Source organism: Macaca fascicularis, chromosome 13 (genome assembly GCF_037993035.2).
Source record: "Macaca fascicularis isolate 582-1 chromosome 13, T2T-MFA8v1.1".
In the NCBI taxonomy this organism is placed as follows: domain Eukaryota; kingdom Metazoa; phylum Chordata; class Mammalia; order Primates; family Cercopithecidae; genus Macaca; species Macaca fascicularis.
Genome location: NC_088387.1, coordinates 94,390,320 through 94,411,976, shown reverse-complemented (window position 1 = coordinate 94,411,976; position 21,657 = coordinate 94,390,320). Strand labels below are relative to the sequence as shown.

The following is a 21,657-nucleotide window of genomic DNA, read 5'->3' as shown; positions in this document are numbered from 1 at the left end:
TTAACCATTTACATAAAGAAAAGCAATTTATACGTCAAGAATTTCAGTGCTTGTAAGTCAGGGATAACTAATGTTATAATATATCACAGTAGCACAATCCTAAAATATACTATGCTTAGGTGTGTGTCTCTGACTATAGAGTGCTTAGTGCAATCCTAAACGCAAGCAGGCAAACCCCCTAACATTCAGGGTGGAAGAACAGAGGGCGGACATGCACGCTCTGTCATTTGGAGGCTGAGATTCAGATAACATGTAGAAATGGGAGAAAAGACACATCTGTCACGTCTTCCAAACTGAGCTGAGGACATCTGCAGCTACTGCCACCATCTCACTCTAGTACAACGGCAAAAACAGATGTAAAAATAGAAGTGATATATTCAACTATTAACAGTGAGGCAAAACTGAATATAGCAGTCTGCAGAAGCACTGACGTAGAACGGGAAATGGCTTCTTCTAGGGCAGGCTGTCTGCCTCGAGTGGACAACATGCCAACAAACTAAAGATGTTTCCACTATCCATGTCACCCCTGACTTTTTAATAAGGGATTAGGAGGAAGAGAAAAGCGAGAAGGTTACATACCGACTGAGAGCAAGTAATACCCTCCTCACAGAAAAGTGAAAGAGCTCATTTGTTCAGAAGAAAATGCCTCCCTGGGAGCTTCTCACTCACCACGTGAATTATCTTCTCTTTATCAGATTTACGAAGAGGCTGCACAGCTGTGTGCAGAACAGGTAAGAATTTTAATAATGAAAGTGCTGGATGAGAGGACGAAGATAGCATAAAAAAGATGAGGAAGATTCTAGACCCAGAAAATCACTACCCTGGTTCCTGTCAGTGTCACTGCTGCTCCACCTGGGGGATGCCGAGAGTCCACTCACGTATATTCAGTAGGGCAATTCAGTGGAGAGTCTTTATCACGAATATCCATTCATGAGTGAATTGCTTAGGTGGAGCTTTTTTGTTGTTGTTTGAAATATAATTCATGCATCATAAAATTCACTCTTTAAAAGGGTATGCTTTAGTGTTCTTTAGTATTATCCACAAGCTTGTCTAACTATTACCACTGATGCCAGAACATTTTCATCACCCCAAAGAGGAACTCCATACTCATCAGTGGTCACTCTCCATCCCCTCCCAGCAACCATAAGTTGACTTCCTGTCTCTATGGATTTATAATACCTATTCTGGATATTTCATAGAAATAAAATCATAATATGTGACCTCTTATGCCTGGCTTCTTTTACTTAGTAGTATGTTTTCAAGGTGCATCCATGTCATAGCATGAATCAGTACTTCATTCCTTTTAAAAAATAATTATTTAACAATTTACCTATTTTAACATAAATAACTCAGGGCATTTAGTATCCTCACAATGTCGTATAATCACCAACCTCTTATCTAGTTTCAAACCATTTCCATTACTCTAAAGTAAAACTCCTTACCCATTAGGCACTTTCTCCCCATTCCTCCTCCCCTTAGTCCCTGGCAACCACCCATCTATGCTCTGTATCTATGGATTGATCTATTCTGAATATTTCATTTAAATGGAATCACATAATATATAATCCTTTGTATCTAGCTTCTTTCACTTAGCATAATGCTTTGGAGCTTCATCCATGTTGTTGTATGTATCAGTATTCTTTTTAATAGCTGAATAATTTTCCATTGTATGGATATACCACAATTTGTTTATCCATCATCTGCTGATAAATATTGGGTTCTTTCCAATTTTTGGCTATTATGAATAATGCTGCTATGAACATTCACATACAAGTTTTTGTGGACTCATGTAAGGTTTAAGTATAAATGCCCAATCTCTCTCCATTCCCATTTTCATGAGGCAAATACTTTAAATTCTTTTAGTGGTTTCTTCTGGTAATTATCTGATGTTTCTGGCAATAAACTTATACTGCTTTTAGAAAACCAGCTTTAGGGTTGCACATGGTGGCTCACTGCCTATAATCCCAGCACTCTAGGAGGCTGAGGTGGGCGGACTGCTTGAGCCCAGAAGTTTGAGACCATCTTGGGCAATGTGGTGAAACCCTGTCTCTACTAAAAATATACAAATTAGCCAGGCACGGTAGCGTGTACCTGTAGTCCCAGACACTTAGGAGACTGAGGTAGGATGATCACCTGAGCCTGGGAGGCAAAGGTTGCAGTGAGCCAAGATAGAGCCACTGCACTCCAGTCTAGGCAACAGAGTGAGAACCTATCTCAAAAAAAAAAAAAGGTCAATTTTAGATATTATCTCTTAAGTTTCAATTATGGAAGATGAGTGTTTAGTTTTATGTCCCCCCATGTGCAAATGCACACTCACTTTATCTTCCCATCTTCACAATATTATTCTAATCTCCATTTTTGGTTAAATCTAGAATTGGCATTTACATTGTTATGACTATGCATTTATAGCATTTATAGCCACGTCATATACAAAGATTATATTCACTTCATCATACTTTTCCCCCTTAGGTTCTAGATGACCTAGAAGGGAAAATTTGCTTTACTTAAACATTTTCCTCAGTTTCCTATGTACTAATTAATAGTTCATCTTCAAATTCTGCAAGAAAATGAAAAATCTCTAGATATATTAAAACACACTAGACATTCTACTGTTTTCTTGTCAGCATCCACTTCCCTATCTTCTGATAAGAGTGATTTGAATCTGAAACCAGGGACAGGGACATGACATGAGGCACAGTGTGGGCAGGGAGTGGACCCACCTGAGCTCACAGCCCACTATGAGGAGGGCAGAGCTGACAGGGAGGGAGCCAGCGAGCAAGTGACCTGACTTGCCTGGATGACACCGTTCAACCTCTCCATTCTGCCATATCTTTACACTTTGCAATTATATGCAACAAATAAATCCTTTTTCCTGCATAAGCCTGAGTTGTGCTTCTGGTGCTTACAATCCAAAGGGGTAGTAACTAACATGGACACCGAGAATAGGGGCTGAGCCACTTCTGTGCATCTATGTAGGTCTTTGAGGAACTCTCATTTCACTTTTAGCAGGAGATGCATAGAGTCTTTTCACTTTAGGTCAGGACTTAAAGTAGTGTTAGTCTAATGGAGGATCGATTTCAGAACTAAGGATCCCCTCAAATACAGGTTCTTGTCCTTGACAAACAGAAAATAAACTAATAGTTTCAGAAATGACTAAATATGAAGACAATAGCAACACCAAGCACACTTTATCAAATACCTGGTAAAGCACATTTTGAAAGGCAACCAGGATGTTAATTTCATGTCACATAACCATTTCTTGCACTTGAATATTTTTCAAAGTATATTCACATCCAAAACTTCATCAGATCCCCTCAGCCTTCTTTTTTCATAATGACCCACATTTTGAAGTCACTTTTAAGCATAAAAACAAACCAAAATATATTTTATGAATAATTATCTATCAGTTTCTTCTAAATAAAAACCCTAAAATGTTTATTCTTCCTCAAGTCTAGTTTACTTACTTTTCTAGTCCGCTCTCCTGAATTCTGTTTTTTTTTTTTTTTTTTTTTTTTTTGAGACGGAGTCTTGCTCTGTCACCAGGCTAGAGTGCAGCGGTGCAATCTTGGCTCACTGCAACCTCCGCCTCTTGGGTTCAAGTGATTCTCCTGCCTCAGCTTCCCAAGTAGCTGGGACTACAGGTGTGCACCACCATGCCCAGCTAAGTTTTGTATTTTTAGTAAAGACGGGGTTTCACCATGTTGGCCAGGATGTTCTCAATCTCCTGACATCGTGATCCGCCCACCTCAGCCTCCCAAAGTGCTGGGATTACAGGCATGAAGTGGCGCCCTGCAAGCTCTTCTGAATTCTAACAATAAACAAACAATTTATGTTTCCCTAGCTTTAGGGGAACCATGAGTCTTTTTTCTAATTTGTTTCCTTTTTATTCCTACTCTGTAGCCATGGCTTGTTCACCTAGCACACTGGTCCTTAGCACAGTACCTTACACAAAACATGTCTGTGTGGAGTCCATATGCCTAGTTTGGAATCTCCAGCTCTGTTACCTACCAGCAATGTGATCCTGTATAAGTTTCTTCATCTGCAAAATGGAAACAATACCTGTCCCACAGAATTGTTTAAAGATTAAATGAGATGTATGCAAAAGAGATGCGGCAAGCATGCAGTAAATGTTAGCTGCTAGAATTTGTTGGTTAAAAGAATGATCTCTGCTTAACCAGTGCTCCTTGCTGTTCATTTCACATGAGAAGCTTGTAAGACACAGCTACTTGTTCACTGTCTAGAATCTAAGCCCTACAAGGGCAGAGACTTTGCCTTATTTATTGCTATATCCCCAGCAACTATCATATATCTGGGACATAATAGGTATTCCACAAATCCCTATTTGTTGAATGAATGACTGGATAAATGAATGAATATAGGTAATACAGGTATAATTTTACTGCTATTCTGACTTTATGAATGAGGAAACAACATCTCAGAGAGGTCAAGTTGCTTGCATGAAGTCCCACAGAGAGTTAGAGAGGGATTAAAACACAGTTCCCCTGCCTGGTTGTTCTTCTCTTTCACCATATCACTTACTAGGCCTTTATTTCATTATCCAAAAATTCAGGTGCGGCATCTAATTAGCTACTAAGTAACAATTTTCAAGGGCTAAACATGATTCTTAAATTTTAAAACTTACCGTGGTATCCACAGCCTTGACTTTCTCTGTGGGAATGTGCTTTGGTTCAGGTTCTGTCTGCGACAGCACCACACATCCCTCAGCCCCTAAGGTAATGATTACCACCTGGCAGCCCCTTCTCAAGAGCACTAATGCAGCCTCCCCAGCATCTGCAGCGCTGTTCACTGTGAGGCCAGTTAAAATCTCAGCCTGGAATACACAAAAGTCAACAGAAACAGTGGTGAAAATAAGTAACCCGGATCCACTTCCAGATTTGTTTTTCTAGAAAATGTCTCCCTTCTTTTTTGTAATAACCAATGCAATGGGAACCTTGATGGATACTGGTACAGGAAAATAAAGCAGTAACAGTGATGACAAAAACAACCTATAAAAGACATTTCAAGCAGTAACAGTGATGACAAAAACAATCTATAAAAGACATTCTTGGGACGACTGGGGAAATTTGAATGTGGCTTGGATATTAGATGATAGTATGGAATTACTGACAATCTTCTTAGGTGTGATAATGGTACTGTGGTTCCTCTTAGGAGATGTATGCCGAAGTATTTGGGGTGAGGTATCATGTTGTCTGCAACTTATTCTCAACAACAAAATACTTTTTTTCACTTACGTTTCAACAAAAACAAAACTAAGTACACACAGGGAAGAGGAAAAGCAAATATAGCAAAATGTTAACAAATGTTTAGGTGAAAGGTAGTTGTTCATTCAGCTTTTCTGCACATATAATAATTTTAACAAAGAGTTAGGGGCAATAAAAGGAATTCTATCAAAAAAAAAAAAAAAAAAAAAAAAGGAGGGTTGGAGGAGAGGCAGGAAAGGAGAAAGGAAAGGGCCACTGCCAATGATTTTGGTATAAATTGCACCTGTAAGTTTGGCACCTAAGGACATAATTCTTCCAAGCCTCTCCTGGGCCATAACCCCTCTTCTCAAATTTCCAGTTTTTGCTTTCCATGTTTGCAGACTGCTCGTTTCTTTTGTTTTTGCCAGAGAAGATGGAAGCAGATTAGGAGAGGTACTGACAGGTAGCAGAAAAAGCAACGCCCTGGCATTCAGGAGACCTCTCCTACTCACTCAGTCTGTGACCTTCCCCACATCAATTACGATCTGTAAAATGAGGGAGCTCAACAAGATCCATATTTTTCTTCCAATTTCTCTTTCAATGTACTAATTTTTTATTCCATTCTAATGCTTATTTTTCTACTGAGTGATTTAAAAACATTTCCATGACTATTTAGGTTTTCACGACTTCTAATTGGTTGTTTTTCATATTCGCATGTTGTTGCTTCAATTCTGTGTTTCTTTCACAAAATTTTTTCTTCTTTCATAATGAATGTTAATCTTAATTACACTATTTTAAAGTATTTTTTGCCTTGTTTATTTATTTAGAGACAGTATCTTGCTCTATTACTCTAGCTGGAGTGCTGTGGCATGATCACAGCTCACTCCAGCCTCAAACTCTTGAGCTCAAGCCATACTTTTGCCTCAGCCTCCCACATACTGGGACTCTAGGCATGCCCCATCACACACAGCTCATCTTTTATTTTTGTAGAGACAGGATGAGGTCTCATTATGTTCCCCAGGCTGGTCTCAAACTCCTGGGTTCATGTGATTCAACTGCCTTGGCCTCCCAAAGCACTGGGATTACAGGTATGAGCCATGGCGCCTGGCTGAGTTTTATTATATGAATTTCATCTTGGGCAAATTCATCTGTAGGTTGTTGATTGTGCTGCGTGAACTTCATAGCATTATGTTTTTCATTTGCAGGCTCACTTTGTTCACTGTGAGTTGGAAAGCTGTCACACCTCAGCTCCTACCTGGTTGATGCCTGCTTTTCAGTGTTTTTTTTTTTGGTTTTGTTTTGTTTTGGTTTTGAGACAAGAGTCTTGCTCTGTCATCCAGGCTGAAGTGCAGTGGGGAGATCTCAGCTCACTACAACCTCTGCCTCCCGGGTTCACGCGATTCTCCTGCTTCAGCCTCCTGAGTAGCTGGGACTATAGGCACATGCCATCACACCCGGCTAATTTTTGTACTTTTAGTAGAGATGAGGTTTCACCATGTTGGCCAGGATGGTCTCGATCTCCTGACCTCGTGACCCACCCGCCTCAGCCTCCCAAAGTGCTGGGATTACAGGCGTGAGCCACCGTGCCTGGCCCTCAGTGGTTTTATAGTAGCTTCCGCCAGGCACACAAGAGTCTCTAAACCAGAACCAGGTATTATATTGGCAATAGGGAGTTCTTGCTCTGCTGTTTCTGGAGCTACTGCCAGTCCAGTCACTAAGTCAGTGGTTGGCTTGGTTTACTTCTTGGTCAGAGGCTGTGTCTCTGTCCTGCTAGCTCCTCAGGTTGGGAGCCTTAAATATGCTTCAGGCAGCAGGGGTAGCAGGTTCCTCCACCTTTTACTGTTAGCGGGGAGCCACAGTCTAGCATGTATGGTTTCCATCCATGGGCTTGGCTCCAGCCACCTATAAGTGGCACACTTTTAGTGCCCATGACCCACAGTGGGTGAACTTCCTACCACCTCTGCCTGTTTCTGGGGTTGGTGTACAGCCAGCATATCAAGGGCTGAATGCTCTGTGAGGCTGTTCCATTTCTGATCTGTGGAGTTATTTATCTTGTTTTAGAGCTTGTGAGTATCTTTTCATTGTCTCCATTAATATTTACATATCAATGGTTTGTGTTTGGAGCAGAGTATCATAAGCATGAATTTACATTATTGCTGTGATTAGAGTTCATCAATAAGAACATTACACTTTTTTTGTTTTGAGACAGAGTCTCTCTGTGGCCCAGACTAAAGTGGAGTGGCGCGATCTTGGCTCTTGCAATCTTCGCCTCCTAGGTTGTGGTTCAAGCAATTCTCCTGCCTCAGCCTCCTCAGTAACTGGGATTACAGGCATGTGCCACCATGCCCAGCTAATTTTTGTATTTTTAGTAGAGACGGGGTTTCACCATGTTGGCCAGGCTGGTCTTGAGCTCTTGACCTCATGATCTGCCCACCTCGGCCTCCCAAAGTGCTGGGATTACAGGCGTGAGCTACTGCGCCTGGCCCCAGAACATTAAGCTTTTAATGTTTTTCTTTCTTCTATTAAGTTTCTGAGACCAATTTCCTTAAACACCAGAGTTCTTTCATTTATTTATTTCATAAGCATTTACTAAGTGCCAGCTATGTGCAGGTACAGTGTAGCAGATGTTATTTTCCAAAGATAACTGTATTAACCTATATCATATCACAAATCCTGGTTTTACACTGTGCCAATGACAATCTTCTAGTAAGGGGTGGGGTACTAGGGTGGACCTTCCTGCTTAAATCAATAGAATGAGTCAGAAGTGATGCCGTGTTACTTCCGAAGCTAACTCACAAAAGCCAATATGGCTTCTGTCAGGTGTCTCCTTCTCTCAGGAAGCTGGATCTGGAAACCCAGCTACCATATTATGAGGAAGCCCAAGTCACACATAGAGGCCATGTTTACGTGTTCCGGCCAACAACCTCATTATGCCCCCAGCCGAAAGCCAGCATCAACTGTCAAGCATGTGAGTGAAGAAAACTTCCAGCTTTCAGACTTTGTGTCTTCCAACTGAAGCCTGGGGCATTGTGCAGGAGAGTCAAATCATGCTATCCCCTGTGTGAAGTCCTGACACACAAAAACTGGGAGTGACAATAAATAATTATTGCTGTTGTAAGCCAGTACATTTTGGAAGGAGTTTATTATGCAGCAATAGATAACTATATACACAGGGATGGCCATCAGGGATACAACAGTGAATAAGACAGATGTCTCTGACCTCATAGAACTGGTAATTTAATGGAGAAGACAGAAGAAATGAGTAAGTAATTTGAGGTGTGATAAGCATTTGAGTAATAAATAGAGTGCTCTTCAAGTATCTAGCAGGAAAATTTAGGCCAGTTTGGCAGTTGAGGGTACTCTAACCTCTTATTGTGAAATGGTCACTATTTCCCACAATTCCTTCTTCCTAGCATGGTGGTTGCTCAAAAATATTGCATAACCTATTGTGGTTTGTTAAAATTAGTTTCCTTGTAGCAGTCTTCTTTCTTGTTTCCTCTATGTTTTGAGAGATGAAATTATCAAGAAAGCAGGTCAAGAAATCCTAAAAGCCTTCATTCAGCCTTTAAACCAAATGGAAAATTAGGCTGGGTGCAGTGGCTCATGCTTGCAATCCCAGTACTTTGGGAGGCTGAGGCAGGAGGAATGATTTAGCCCAGGAGTTTGAGATTAGTCTAGGCAACATGGCGAAATCATGTCTCTACACAAAATTAAAAAATTAGCCAAGCATGATGGTCCCAGCAACTTGGGAGGTTGAGGCGGGTGGACTGCTTAAACCTGGGAGGTAGAGGCTGCAGTGAGCCATGATGACACCACCGCATTCCAACCTGGGTGACACAGTGAGTTCCTGTCTCAAAAACAAAAAGTGGAAATTTAACTATTATGGTTCATTAATTTCTTTCTCTCCATGTTGCATTCACCAATGTGTACACCTGCATCCCACTGACAGGCAAGAGCTCTGTTCTAATGCTGTCTGGTGTATAAAAAAGGAGAAATATTGAAATTTTCTTCCTAACAATATTTAAGAAAGGGTGGTACAATATCCTTTCTTACTGTACCAGTTGATAGTCTGTTCAGATGATACATCATGACACAGGGTCTTTGCTACTGGATGTAGCAGATCCTCCAGGAGTTGTACACTAATTAGGGTTGCCAGATAAAATACAGGAAGCTCAGTTAAATTTGAATTTAAAATAAATGACAGGTAATTTTACAGTATAAACTTGTTAGGTATGTTATTTATTATCCATCTGAAATTCAAATTTAACTGGACATCCTGCATTTTTACTTGCTAAACCTGGCAACTTTAATATAGTCCTCAGAATATGAAATAATTAGAAAACAAAACACCAGTAGTGTGAGGGCAAGGAACAGACTAAAATTAACTGAGGTTTGATAAGTGCCAGAATATGGAAGTGACTCAGAGAATCCTTTTTTTCCCCCTAGGATTTACTAATTTCCTTTTCTCCACACCCCAGTAAACTGAAAAAATCCGTTTTCACCATGCCTGAGAATTCACGTCATCAAATTGATGTGGTTAGTTCCGCCCCTTTGCTTTATCCACTTGCATGAACTTTTGGTTTCTCACAGAACGAGCAAAGCAATTCACCCTTACCTCACTTTCATTGCAGCAGAACACATCTGAGAGGGTGTAGAACTGGGGATCCAGGTCAGCAATGGCAGGGGCTGGATTGAACAATGTTTTCACTACAAAGGAATGGAAAAGGGGGTGATTATTAGTTTTCATTTTTAACATGGTGCATTTACAGACATTCAGTAGGGAAAATCCCTGAGTTCATTTTTGTCTTCATCTGGTTAAATATCCACTTAGTTACGGATGTAGAGAAAAGTCTGAAATCTCAATCTCCACGACAGCTGGGTACCAATTCCCTATTTCCATTTTCTCTACTTTGCACTTTACAACATTTCAGCTTCCAGGGAAAACAGCAATATTACAGTCAATGTGATTGTAGAGTTAAGGCAAAGGCAACAAGAACATTAGAGAAAAGTAAAAATGCTGTGGCATGAAAGCACATGTGTGAATGTGAACAGGCTGGTGGACATTTTTGTGGGTTACTTTAAGGGCTTGGTTTCAAGGCTAGTTCATAAATCCATTTTCCAGGGAAGAAAAGGAGATGATAGGAAATAAACAACGAAAGGTTCAGAACTTCCCTGGTGGGAACAGTAAGCAGGAAGCTCATGTGCATATGCATATTTTATACACCTATGTATGCCTCCCAAATATATCACAATTACTCCTGCAAACATATGCACTTACACAAAAGCTGACATTCTTGGCTTCTGTGAGCAATCTGGGAATATAAAAAAAAAAGGTTGAGAAAGGAGGAAGAATTCAATCAGAGGCTGGTGCTAGCTCAGACTGGGAGGCTACAAGAGAAGGATAGATGGGAATAGCAGACAGAGGGAAATGAGAATATCATGGTCATTTTTCAGAGGGAGGAAAATGAGGCTCAGAAAGATGAGGTCATACATCTCAGGTTATACACTGGGACACAGTGAAGATGGACCCCTACTCAGGGTCCTCTGGCTTTAAGTTCAGAGTTTGGTCCACTCTAAAAAAAGCAGTCTCTCTAGGCCAGGACTCTGTCCACACCTATACATGCCTCAGTGACAATTCACAATATTTTAAAACACCCTTTGGTTTGGGACTTTGTAAATGTAGATATGTATATTTCAAGTCTTTAGAAATTACATTCATAGGAAGTTCCTTCTTTGTCAAAGCACTTATTCACTTGAGTACTCAACTAGATTGGTTAGTCTTCTTTTTCTCAACCCAGGTCCACTGACTTGCATGCTGTCTCATTTGACTATAGACACATAGTGTAAAAATCTCTAGCTGCAGTTCTCAGAAACTTCAAGAACAGTGGTTTGCAAACTTGGTTGCATATCAGCATCACTAGGAGAGCTTGTGAAAATGCCTAATTTCTAGAACTGACCTCAAACCCACTGAATCAGAATCTCTGGGGGTAACATCAGGGAATCTGCATGTTTACAAGTTCTCCAGGCAGCTCTCACATAGCCAGCTTGGCACTAATCCATTCCACATTCTTGGGGACTAATCAGCATGTGGCTAATGAAAACTGTCTACTACTTCAGCCTGGTGAGGACATCTACTCTACTTCTGCACCTTCCTTGATCTTATCTAACATTTTAAGCATTTTGATTCAGTCAGTGGGTCTTGTCCAGTATAGGCTAACACTATTCCCATATTTTTGTTACTTTAGAATCCAGAATGTCCACCCACAGAAATTCTATGGTATATTTTTGGCTGCTCAGATTTTTGTATAGAGTTATTGTGCAGCTTAAATTAGAAAACGGATGTAAAAGCCTAGTGTAAACTCTAATCTGCTGTACAAATGTAAAGGATTATTACTGTTATTATATTGTCCTTTACAGATAGCCCAACACCCTCGCCTGTCCACCCATCTCTTCTGCCTTCTGCTGGAGTTTGTAGCCTGGCAACAGTCTCTCTCATTGGTTCTCTCACTTCTGAGAGGTCTTAGAGATGTCAATTACACATAAAGACTCTCATTGTCCCATATTCTAACACATCACTTAAACTTTTTAGGTTTTCAGAACAATATACTGTTCCCAATTTTCCTCAAGCATTAAGTGGAAACAACTGCTCGCCTAGCACATTCATCAGCATTTGAGCACAGATTAGAGTAAGCTACAAGTGTGGAACAACATGGTAGAGTCATTCTTAAAGGATCATTTTTTTCCCTCAAAAGATGCCTGGTCCTGCAATTCCTTTTCTAAACCCATCCTATAGAAATCCATAAGCATACAAAGATGATATACAATGTTGTTTATATAGCCCTGTTTGCAATAGAAAACACAAAAAGAAACCAACGCATTTATTAAAGGGGATTAGTTTAAAAAATTATGACATAGGCCGGGCTCGGTAGCTCACGCCTGTAATCCCAGCAATTTGGGAAGCTGAGGCGGGTGGATCACCTGAGGTCAGGAGTTTGAGACCAGCCTGACCAACAGGGTGAAACTCTGTCTTCACTAAAAGTACAAAAATTAGCCGGGCATGGTGGTGCGTGACTGTAATCCCAGCTACTCTAGAGGCTGGGGCAGGAGAATCACTTGAACCCGGGAGGTGGAGGCTGCAGCGAGCCGAGATCGCGTCATTGCACTCCAGCCCGGGCAACAAGAGCGAAACTCTGTCTCAAAAAAAAAAAAAAAAAAAAAAGAATTATGACACATGCCTGATGTAAATCACTACAGTTGTTAAAAAGAGTAAAGTAGATCTCTGTTTGTCAAAGAAAGACTTCCGTAATTTATTTATAAGTGAACAAGGCAGTTTTGTACTACCCACCCCCAACTTTTTGAGATGGCTCTGTCACCCAGGCTGGAGTACAGGGGTGCAATCTTGGCTCACTGCAACCTCCACTTCCCAGACTCAAGTGATCCTCCCACCTTAGCCTCCCAAGAAGATGGGACTACTGTGCCCATCACCACGCCTGGGCAAGTTTTTTCTTTTTCTTTTTTTTCTTTTTATGGTAGAGATGAGGTTTTGCCATGTTGCCTAGGCTGTTCTTGAATTCCTGGGCTCAAGTGATCCTCACACTTTGGCCTCCTAAAATGCTAAGATTACAGGTGTGAGCCACCATGCCCAGCCTACTCTCCCTTTTTAATAAGAACAAATAACAAACTCACATAACTATATGTGTATTTACACTTATACACTTACACAGAAGAAAAAAATGTCGGAGAGGTTTCTCACTAAACTAATGAGCCATTAGTTATAAAAAACTGATGGGACTAAATTTGACTACAGGTTAAGTGCTGTATGTAGCAAAGACAACACTCTTAAAACATACAGTATCTGGCCGGGCGCGGTGGCTCAAGCATGTAATCCCAGCACTTTGGGAGGCTGAGTTGGGCAGATCACAAGGTCAAGAGATCAAGGCCATCCTGGCCAACATGGTGAAACCCTGTCTCTACTAAAAATACAAAAATTAGCTGGGCGTGGTGGCACATGCCTGTAGTCCCAGTTACTCAGGAGGCTGAGGCAGGAGAATCGCTTGAACCTGGGAGGCAGAGGGTGCGGTGAGCTGAGATCACGCCACTGCACTCCAGCCTGGTGACAGAGTGAGACTCTGTCTCAAAAAAAAAAAAAAATAAAAAAACATAGTACCTTACATCAAAAAACAGGTATACTAAAAATGAAATGTAACATCTGGGTTTTGCTTCAACATAATCCAAGGTGGCAGTGCAGGGTAGGGAGCCATGAGGCAGGATACAGATAAAACAAGATTGGCCATGTGCGACAAAAACAAGCAACGGAGAAAAGATTCCCTATTTAATAAATGATGCTGGAATACTGGCTAGCCATATGCAGAAGAAAGAAACTAGACCTTTATCTTTCACCATATATAAAAATTAACTCAAGATGGATTAAATATTTTAAATGTAAGACCTCAAACTATAAAAATCCTAGAAGAAAACTTAGAAAATACCCTTTTTGACACCGATATTGGCAAAGAATTTTTGGCTAAGTCCCCCAAAGCAACTGTAACAAAAACAAAAATTGACAAGTGGTACTTAATTAAACTAAACAGCTTCTGCATATAGCAAAAGAAATGGTCAATAGAGTAAAGAGAAAACCTAGAGAATGGGAGAAAATATTTGCAAACTATGCATCTGACAAAGGTCTAATATGCAGAATCTATAAGGAATTACATAAATCGACAAGCAAAAAACAACTCCATTAAAAAATGGGCAAAAGGCCAGGCGCGGTGGCTCAAGCCTGTAATCCCAGCACTTTGGGAGGCTGAGACGGGCGGATCACGAGGTCAGGAGATTGAGACCATCCTGGCTAACCCGGTGAAACCCTGTCTCTACTGAAAAATACAAAAAACTAGCCGGGCGAGGTGGCGGGCGCCTGTAGTCCCAGCTACTCGGGAGGCTGAGGCAGGGGAATGGCGTAAACCCGGGAGGTGGAGCTTGCAGTGAGCTGAGATCCAGCCACTGCACTCCAGCCTGGGCGACAGAGGGAGACTCCGTCTCCAAAATAAATAAATAAATAAATAAAATGGGCAAAGGACATGAACAGACATTTCTCAAAAGAAGACATACGAGTGGGCCAACAAACATATGAAAAACTACTCATCATTTCACTCATCATCAGAGAAATGCAAATCAAACTATAATGAGACACCATCTCCCACCAATCAAAACAGCTATTATTAAAAAGTCAAGGGCTGGCCATGGTGGCTCACACCTATAATCCCAGCACTTTGGGAGGCTGAGGCGGGCGGACCACAAGGTCAGGAGATTGAGACCATTCTGGCTAACACAGTGAAACCTCGCCTCTACTAAAAATACAAAAATATTAGCCGGGCATGGTGGCAGGTGCCTGTAGTCCCAGCCACTCGGGAGGCTGAGGCAGGAGAATGGTGTGAATCCAGGGGATGGAGCTTGCAGTGAGCCGAGATCGCGCCACTGCACTCCAGCCTGGGTGATAGAGCAAGACTCCATCTCAAAAAAAAAAAAAAAAAGTCAAAACACAACAGATGCTGGTGAGGCTGCAGAGAGAAGGAAACACTTATACACTGTTGGCAGGAATGTAACTTAGTTCAGCCATGTAGAAAGCAGTTTGGAGATTGATTTTCAAAGAATTTAAAATAGAGCTACCATTTGATCCAGCAATCCTATGCCTGGGTACACACCCAAAGGAAAACAGATCATTATACCAAAAAGAAGCATGTACTTGTATGTTCATCACCATGCTAGTCACAATAGCAAAGACATGGAATCAACCTAGGTGCCCATCAATGGTAGACTGGATAAAGAAAATGTGGTACATATACACATGGAATACTATGTAGCCATAAAAAAGAATGAAATCATGTCCTTGGCAGCAACATGGATGGAGCTGGAGGCCATAATCCTAATCAAATTAAAACAGGAACAGAAAACCAAATACCACATGTATTCACTTATAAGTGGGAGCTAAATATTGAGTATGCATGGACAGAACGATGGGAACAACAGACACTACAGAGTACTGGAGCAGGGAGGGGCACAGGTTGAAAAGCTACCTATTGGGTACTATGCTCCCTACCTGGGCGCAATATTCCTATGTAACAAATCCGTATATGAGGGCCCGGCACGGTGGCTCATGCCTGTAATCCCAGTACTTTGGGAAGTTAGGGCAGGTGGATCACCTGAGGTAAGGAGTTCAAGACCAACCTGGCCAACATGGTAAAGCCCCGTCTCTATTAAAAATACAAAAATTAGCTGGGTGTGGTGGTGCAGGCCTGTAATCCCGGCTACTCTGGAGGCTGAGGCATAAGAATCACTTGAATCTGGGAAGTGGAGGCTGCAGTGAGCCGAGATCATGCCACTGCACTCCAGCCTGGGTGGGCAGAGTAAGACTCAATCTCAAACAAACAAGAAAAACAAAATCAAAACAAAAACAAGTATGCACATGTACCCCATGGTGTCTAAAACAAAAGATTGAATTTAAAAGTAGAAAAAAAGACTGGCCACATGTTGGTAACTGTTGAAGCTAAATGATAGTATAGATAGGTTTACCATACTATTCTCTGTATGTCTATATATATTTGAAAATTTCCATAATAAAAACAAATTTTAAGGAAAAAATTACATTAAAATTTAAGTATCAATTGCTAGAATAAGGAATTCTATAATTTTACTGTAAATACGGTATAAAAATCAATCTTATTTGCCTGTACTTTACTGAGGGACAGCATTCTTCAATAGTAACTGGATACATAGGCTTAGAGTCTGACTAGTAACTAAATTTAGAGGAAAAGTGTAACTGCCATAAAGAAAGGATTCTTCTCGGCTTGTGCTACCACAAATAAGCATACTCTACCACGATGAAAGAAACATAAATTAGCAGATGCAGCTAATCAAAGAATGCAAATCTGTAATAGACAAGGTGGAAGCCATTATGTCATCCTGGGACCAGGCAGAGCTAGAGAACACAGAACGTACCATGGAGTAACTTGGAGTTGCAGAGGTGACTGGCAGCACCCAACAGTAATTATTATTAATTGTAGTGTCAGATGAACTAAACTCCTAGTTATCTTAACTGCATGTTAATGGATAGCACAATAATGTCAGTAAGGAACTGGTGAGGCCTGGAGGAGCAGATGTATAGGCTAAAAGGCAGGAAAACGAGGCAGAAACTCTTTATGGTGTTGTCATGGAGGGCAGGGGCTGGACAGTTAGGAAGGCCCTAATAATTAGCTCAGAGAAACCAGGGAAGAAAATCACCCTAAGTGAAGATACTGCGAGCATGTTGGGATACTCAAAATACTGGCTTTGCTGTCCATTACTCCAGAGGCTCTTTTCTGTGACTTCAGCAGCAAGAACACTCAAAGCTTGGGCTATGTGCTGGACAATGTCACTGTGAAAGTCTGGATGACCAGACAAGAAGTTTTGCTTGCCAAAGGCAAAAGGACTGAAGTGGCATTAAAAGATACTTTGTATCATACTGATAATTTAACTTTGGCAATTTTACAATCTCAATTATTTATAATTGTTCATGTACTGTTCCATTTGCTTGGAAATGGATATAAAGACCAGAACCAACATGCATAATTTCATCACAAACAGCTGCAGCATTGGCTCTTCGGTGGGCCTACCTCATAGCATTGTGGCCTGGTGAGGATGGGGGCTATACAGGGCTACCGATTTTTGGTGTTGTAGCTGCTATGTCTTTAAAATTGATGCTTTCATTTTGATAGAGACAGAGAGTTTTGAGACAGTATATTCAAAGATGTAGGGATCTTTTCCTCTGGATTTTCATGACTGATATATTAGCATAATCTAGTTATACAATGTGCTTAATTCAAAATTCACTACTTGTAAGCAGTAAAGATAATGGAACTGTGATAACAAAACCCATAGACGATGATGATGATGATGACTTTATCATCTTTCTTGAAGATGGAATAATGCTGTTCAGCACATAGGCAGCTTCCTGGGGCAAAGGGTAGGGCGCTCAATGCTTAAGAGATCATTAAGCCCACTCTGCTCTGGGATCAGTCCAAAGTGATGTGAAAGAACCCTGAGAGCTGTCAGCCCAATTCTGGTTTCACAGAAGAAAGTGACGTCCACAGTGAGGAACTGACTTACTTGACTGAGATCCCCCATTTGCTGATTGATTATGAATTTAAAGCCGTATTTCATGATTCCCAAACCAATGCTCTCCTTTCATTATACCAATCTTCTTCTTCTTCTTTTTTTTTTGGAGACGGAGTCTTGCTCTGTCGCCCAGGCTGGAGTGCAGTGGCGCGATCTCGGCTCACTGCAAGTTCTTTCTCCCAGGTTCACACCATTCTCCCACCTCAGTCTCCTGAGTAGCTGGGACTACAGGCACCCGCCACCATGCCCGGCTAATTTTTTTGTATTTTGAGTAGAGATAGGGTTTCACTGTGTTAGCCAGGATGGTCTCAATCTCCTGACCTCGTGATCCACCCACCTTGGCCTCCCAAAGTGCTGGGATACTGCTCTTCTTGCATAAGAGAATGATGATGCATTACACACACAAACACATACACACACACACACACACACACCCTCCTCATGGAATAGAATCTAAGCTGCATCTGGTTAGTATCTACCAAATAGGGACCAGCTGACTTGGCCAGAGAAAGCCGCCTGACGGGAGGACTTCTGGACAGATGAGTGTGTATGCTTGTGTGAATGTGTGTGTGTGTGTGCACGCATGTGTGTGTTCTGTTGGAGTCACAGTGCTGAAAACACTTTAGAGCCTCTTCTCTGTTTCTTGAGCAGAAAAACACATAAAGCTTAGGCCACGTGCTGGACAGTGTTAACATTTATGGACTTGACTTTTCTAGAGATACTCTTCATAAAGGCTCAGTTTGTTGGAATCAATGGGTTGTGGCAGTTTGAAGTGCGGTTTAAACTAGGAGACAGAACTTGGGTCTTAGAGTCTGAAATCACGGTTTCCATAACTTAAAGTGTGACACTGGTTGAACAAATGACTTAACTTCTCAGTCTCAGTCTTCTCACCGTTAATCTGAGAGAACACTACCTGCCATATCTTTGTCATAAGGTTTTTCTGAGGATAAAATGCGTAAGAAAGTACTTCATAAGCTGTAAAGTACATATAAATGCATGGTATTACTATTTCTGATATTATTATATAAGGAAGTTCATGCAGAATTAATAGCAAGGCATGCTGGCTCTTAGTAAAAGTGTGAAGTAGGCCAAGTGGTCTGTGACCCACTGTTACCTACCTACCTTCCTGCTGCCCTGGGTCCTCCAGCTCCCAAATGGAAGAGCTACACGGAAGGGGATGGAGGAAGCCTTTCTGGACACAACCCAATGACAGCCCCAGGGTAGGCTGCCTGCCCATCCGGATTACTCTATTGTCTCTGTGAAAGGTTAGATCCTCAACTGTGGCTGCCGTACCTTTCTCTCCTTCACAAGCTGGGTAGGTAACAGGCAACTAGACTAGGACAGAGGAAACAGTGATCTCTGAGCAGCAAGGGATAGTAGGAAAAAAACAGGAATTACACGAGAATACGCTTTGATCTATACAAAGAAAGACAAGAGCAGGAGCAGGGTGGCACCCTGTATTCACATCACTCTGCTGAGATGGGCACAGTGCAGAGAATGCGTAACCATAAGCATTAGACTTTACTGTGACACTCCGAGAAAATGGAACCAAATGGGTTTTGGCTTAGAATTCTTTCTGACAGTTTCAAGTCCATTAAAAATACACTAAATGTCAGTGAAAATTTACCACAGCATGTTGTTTTGCCAAGAGGAAAATTTGTGAAATCAGGACGAACATTTAAAAATTCTCCACAAAATCATTTCACTGACTTATTTTCCATTTATTTCTATGTAGAACACTGTACACTTTGGGAGAAATCACTTATATAAACACACACACACACACACACACATACACACTGTTCTTTTTCTTTTTTCTTTTTAGTTTTGTATCTTGAGAAAAAGTCAATGTGGTTCTCTACTTTATTCTTAAAAAAATCACAGAACTATTGCCACAATATCAAGAAGTCATCATGTTAGAGTGGCTACTATTTATTTTGAATTTTTTCACCAAATGATGCTTGATCAGGATATTATCCTAACTTTAAAGACAGAAGTGGATGGAAGAGAAAAAAGTTGGGATTTACCACCATGTACTACACCATGCTTGGCATCATATTTTATTTTATTCCATCCTTAGAACAATTCTGCAGATGGAGTATTTCTATATGCATTTTACTGACAAGGCTCAGACAAATCAGGTAATTCTGCTAGGACCACAAGGCTGACAGGGACAGAAATGGGATTTTAATTCAGAAGATGCTTTCCCCACTAGTCAGTGGTGAAAAAGAAGCAAACAAAGAAATTATCTGGATTCTTAAAAAGTCTGTTATTTGCTGGAGGTGAGAGAAGAGGAGTGACTGGGAGAACAGATGAATCAAGATTAGCTACAGGTTGATAACTGGAAGCTGGGTGATGGATTTCATCGTACAATTCTGCTGCTTTTGTAGGTTTGAAAATTTCCAAAATCAAAGGTCAAACAAAAGAGGCAATGTCAATGGACATTGATAACACAGAAAATATTACATATAAAGAATCTCTTGTTGTTTATTGAAAATGATAAAGTTTTACGAAAAGGAGAAAAAAATATAATCTTCATTTCCTAGAGATGTTTGTCAAAAAGTAACTGGGCTGCCCCAGTTAGTTTTGTATGTATGTATGTATTTGTATGTATGCATGTATTTGTATGTATGTATGTATGTATTTGTATGTATGACATGCAGCTTGACCTCTGCTTCTCAGAGTAGAAAACATTTCACCACCTAATGTGTACCTTGGACAAGCGGCTGCTTCAGGGATTCTTTTTTTTTTTGCGATGGAGTCTCGCTCTTGTCACCTAGGCTGGAGTGCAGCAATGTGATCTCAGCCCACTGCAACCTCCACCTCCTGGGTTCAAGCGATTCTCCTACCTCAGCCTCCTAGGTAGCTGGGATTACAGGAATTCTAATTCTACTTGTACCATTTCTTCCAACTACATTGAAGATTTATATGGAGGGATCTTGGAAATGCTACTCATGTTTTTTTTAACCGTTTGTAAGGTTCTCTAACATTATCAAGAACCACAAGACTGTGAATCTCACAGATGGAAGAAAGAATATTTTACTACAGAAAGAGTATTGCTTTGCTTAACTTAAAATTAAGACGGCTAACTTTAAGACGGCGATAAAAGCTTTTATAGAAACAATGACAAATATGTATAATTACCTCCACTCCTGCGGGCCATTGTTAGGGCTTCCAGAGAAGTTGCTGGAGTTATTTCGAGCTGGCAGACCATGACTTTGGCTCTACTAATGACATTGGCTGCTGCCCTCAGGTCCTCCGTATTCAAAAGTAAATTTGCTCCAGCCACTATGACAATGATATTCTGGCCTATAAAGAAATTCCACCTATTTATATTAAAACTAAACAAAGCCAAGCAATGATATTCTGCAGTGTTAGGAATACAATCACCCTTGTAAAGTCATTATACAAAATGTGTTGTAAGTATTAATTTTAACATTTCTAGGTTATTCAGCTTGAATTTTGAGTTCCAAATGTATGTTTTGTAATATCTCTGTAAGAGTCACATTATTCTGATGACCTTAAGCAAAATCTTAAAAAGATTTTCCCAATATTCTTATATATAAAGAATATTAGTTGAGAAATGACATATAACATACTTTAAACATTTCTTCTATAGAAAATAGCTGGTATATGTATGTGGTAAAGGTTCTGAATCCTAAATGACAGATGCTATAGAGACGAATATAAATAGGAATAAACTCGTATGACACTGTAGTATGCAAGCAGTTCATGTGTACCCTATGGTATTCTAAAAAGTGATGCTGTCAATCAAAACACATTTTAAATATCTAACAGATAAAAAATTGTATCAGATATAGAAGAGAGAAGGATACCTGGCTTATACTATAATGGATCAAACAGAAACAGAACTAAGGATTCTGATATATTCTTATTACTTGGACCTGCTGTCTTTAATCCCACCTGAATGAGGGAGAGGTGGTGGTGCATTTCATCTGTAAGGTGAACCCTTAAGAGCTGTGCTGTCCAATATGGTAGTCATGAGCACAAGCCCCACATGGCCATTGAACATTTGAAATGTGGCTAGTCCTGGCTGGGCACAGTGGCTCATATCTATAATTTCTAGCACTTTGGGAGGCCAAGGTGGGCAGATCACTTGAGGTCAGGAGTTCAAGACCAGCCTGGTCAAATGGTGAAAACCCATCTCTACTAAAATTACAAAAATTAGCTGGGCGTAGTGGTATGTGCCTGCAGTCTCAGCTACTCGGGAGCCTGAGGTGTGAGAATCACTTGAACCTGGGAGGCAGAGGTAGCAGTGACCTGAGGTCACGTCACTGCATTTCAG

At 40.8% G+C, this 21,657-nt stretch overlaps 1 protein-coding gene across 5 annotated transcripts in view; it reads right to left on the bottom strand.

Annotated features, from left to right (window-relative positions):
• RBKS (ribokinase) overlaps nucleotides 1-21,657 on the bottom strand; it is a 112,162-nt gene that overhangs the window by 45,021 nt on the left and 45,484 nt on the right. For 4 of the 5 annotated variants that reach the window (XR_010580643.2, XM_074012089.1, XM_005576240.4 and 1 more), the window contains exons 5-7: nucleotides 20,496-20,660; nucleotides 9,817-9,908; nucleotides 4,643-4,831 (exon numbers count right to left, since the gene is read on the bottom strand). Coding sequence is in view for 4 of the 5 variants with exons in the window: in XM_074012089.1 (XP_073868190.1) it covers nucleotides 4,643-4,831; nucleotides 9,817-9,908; nucleotides 20,496-20,660 (446 nt within the window). In the remaining variant the exon portion in view is untranslated. Of the gene's footprint in view, nucleotides 1-2,091; nucleotides 2,210-4,642; nucleotides 4,832-9,816; nucleotides 9,909-20,495; nucleotides 20,661-21,657 lie in introns of all 5 variants that reach the window. The other variant, XM_065527655.2, reaches the window with a different exon arrangement.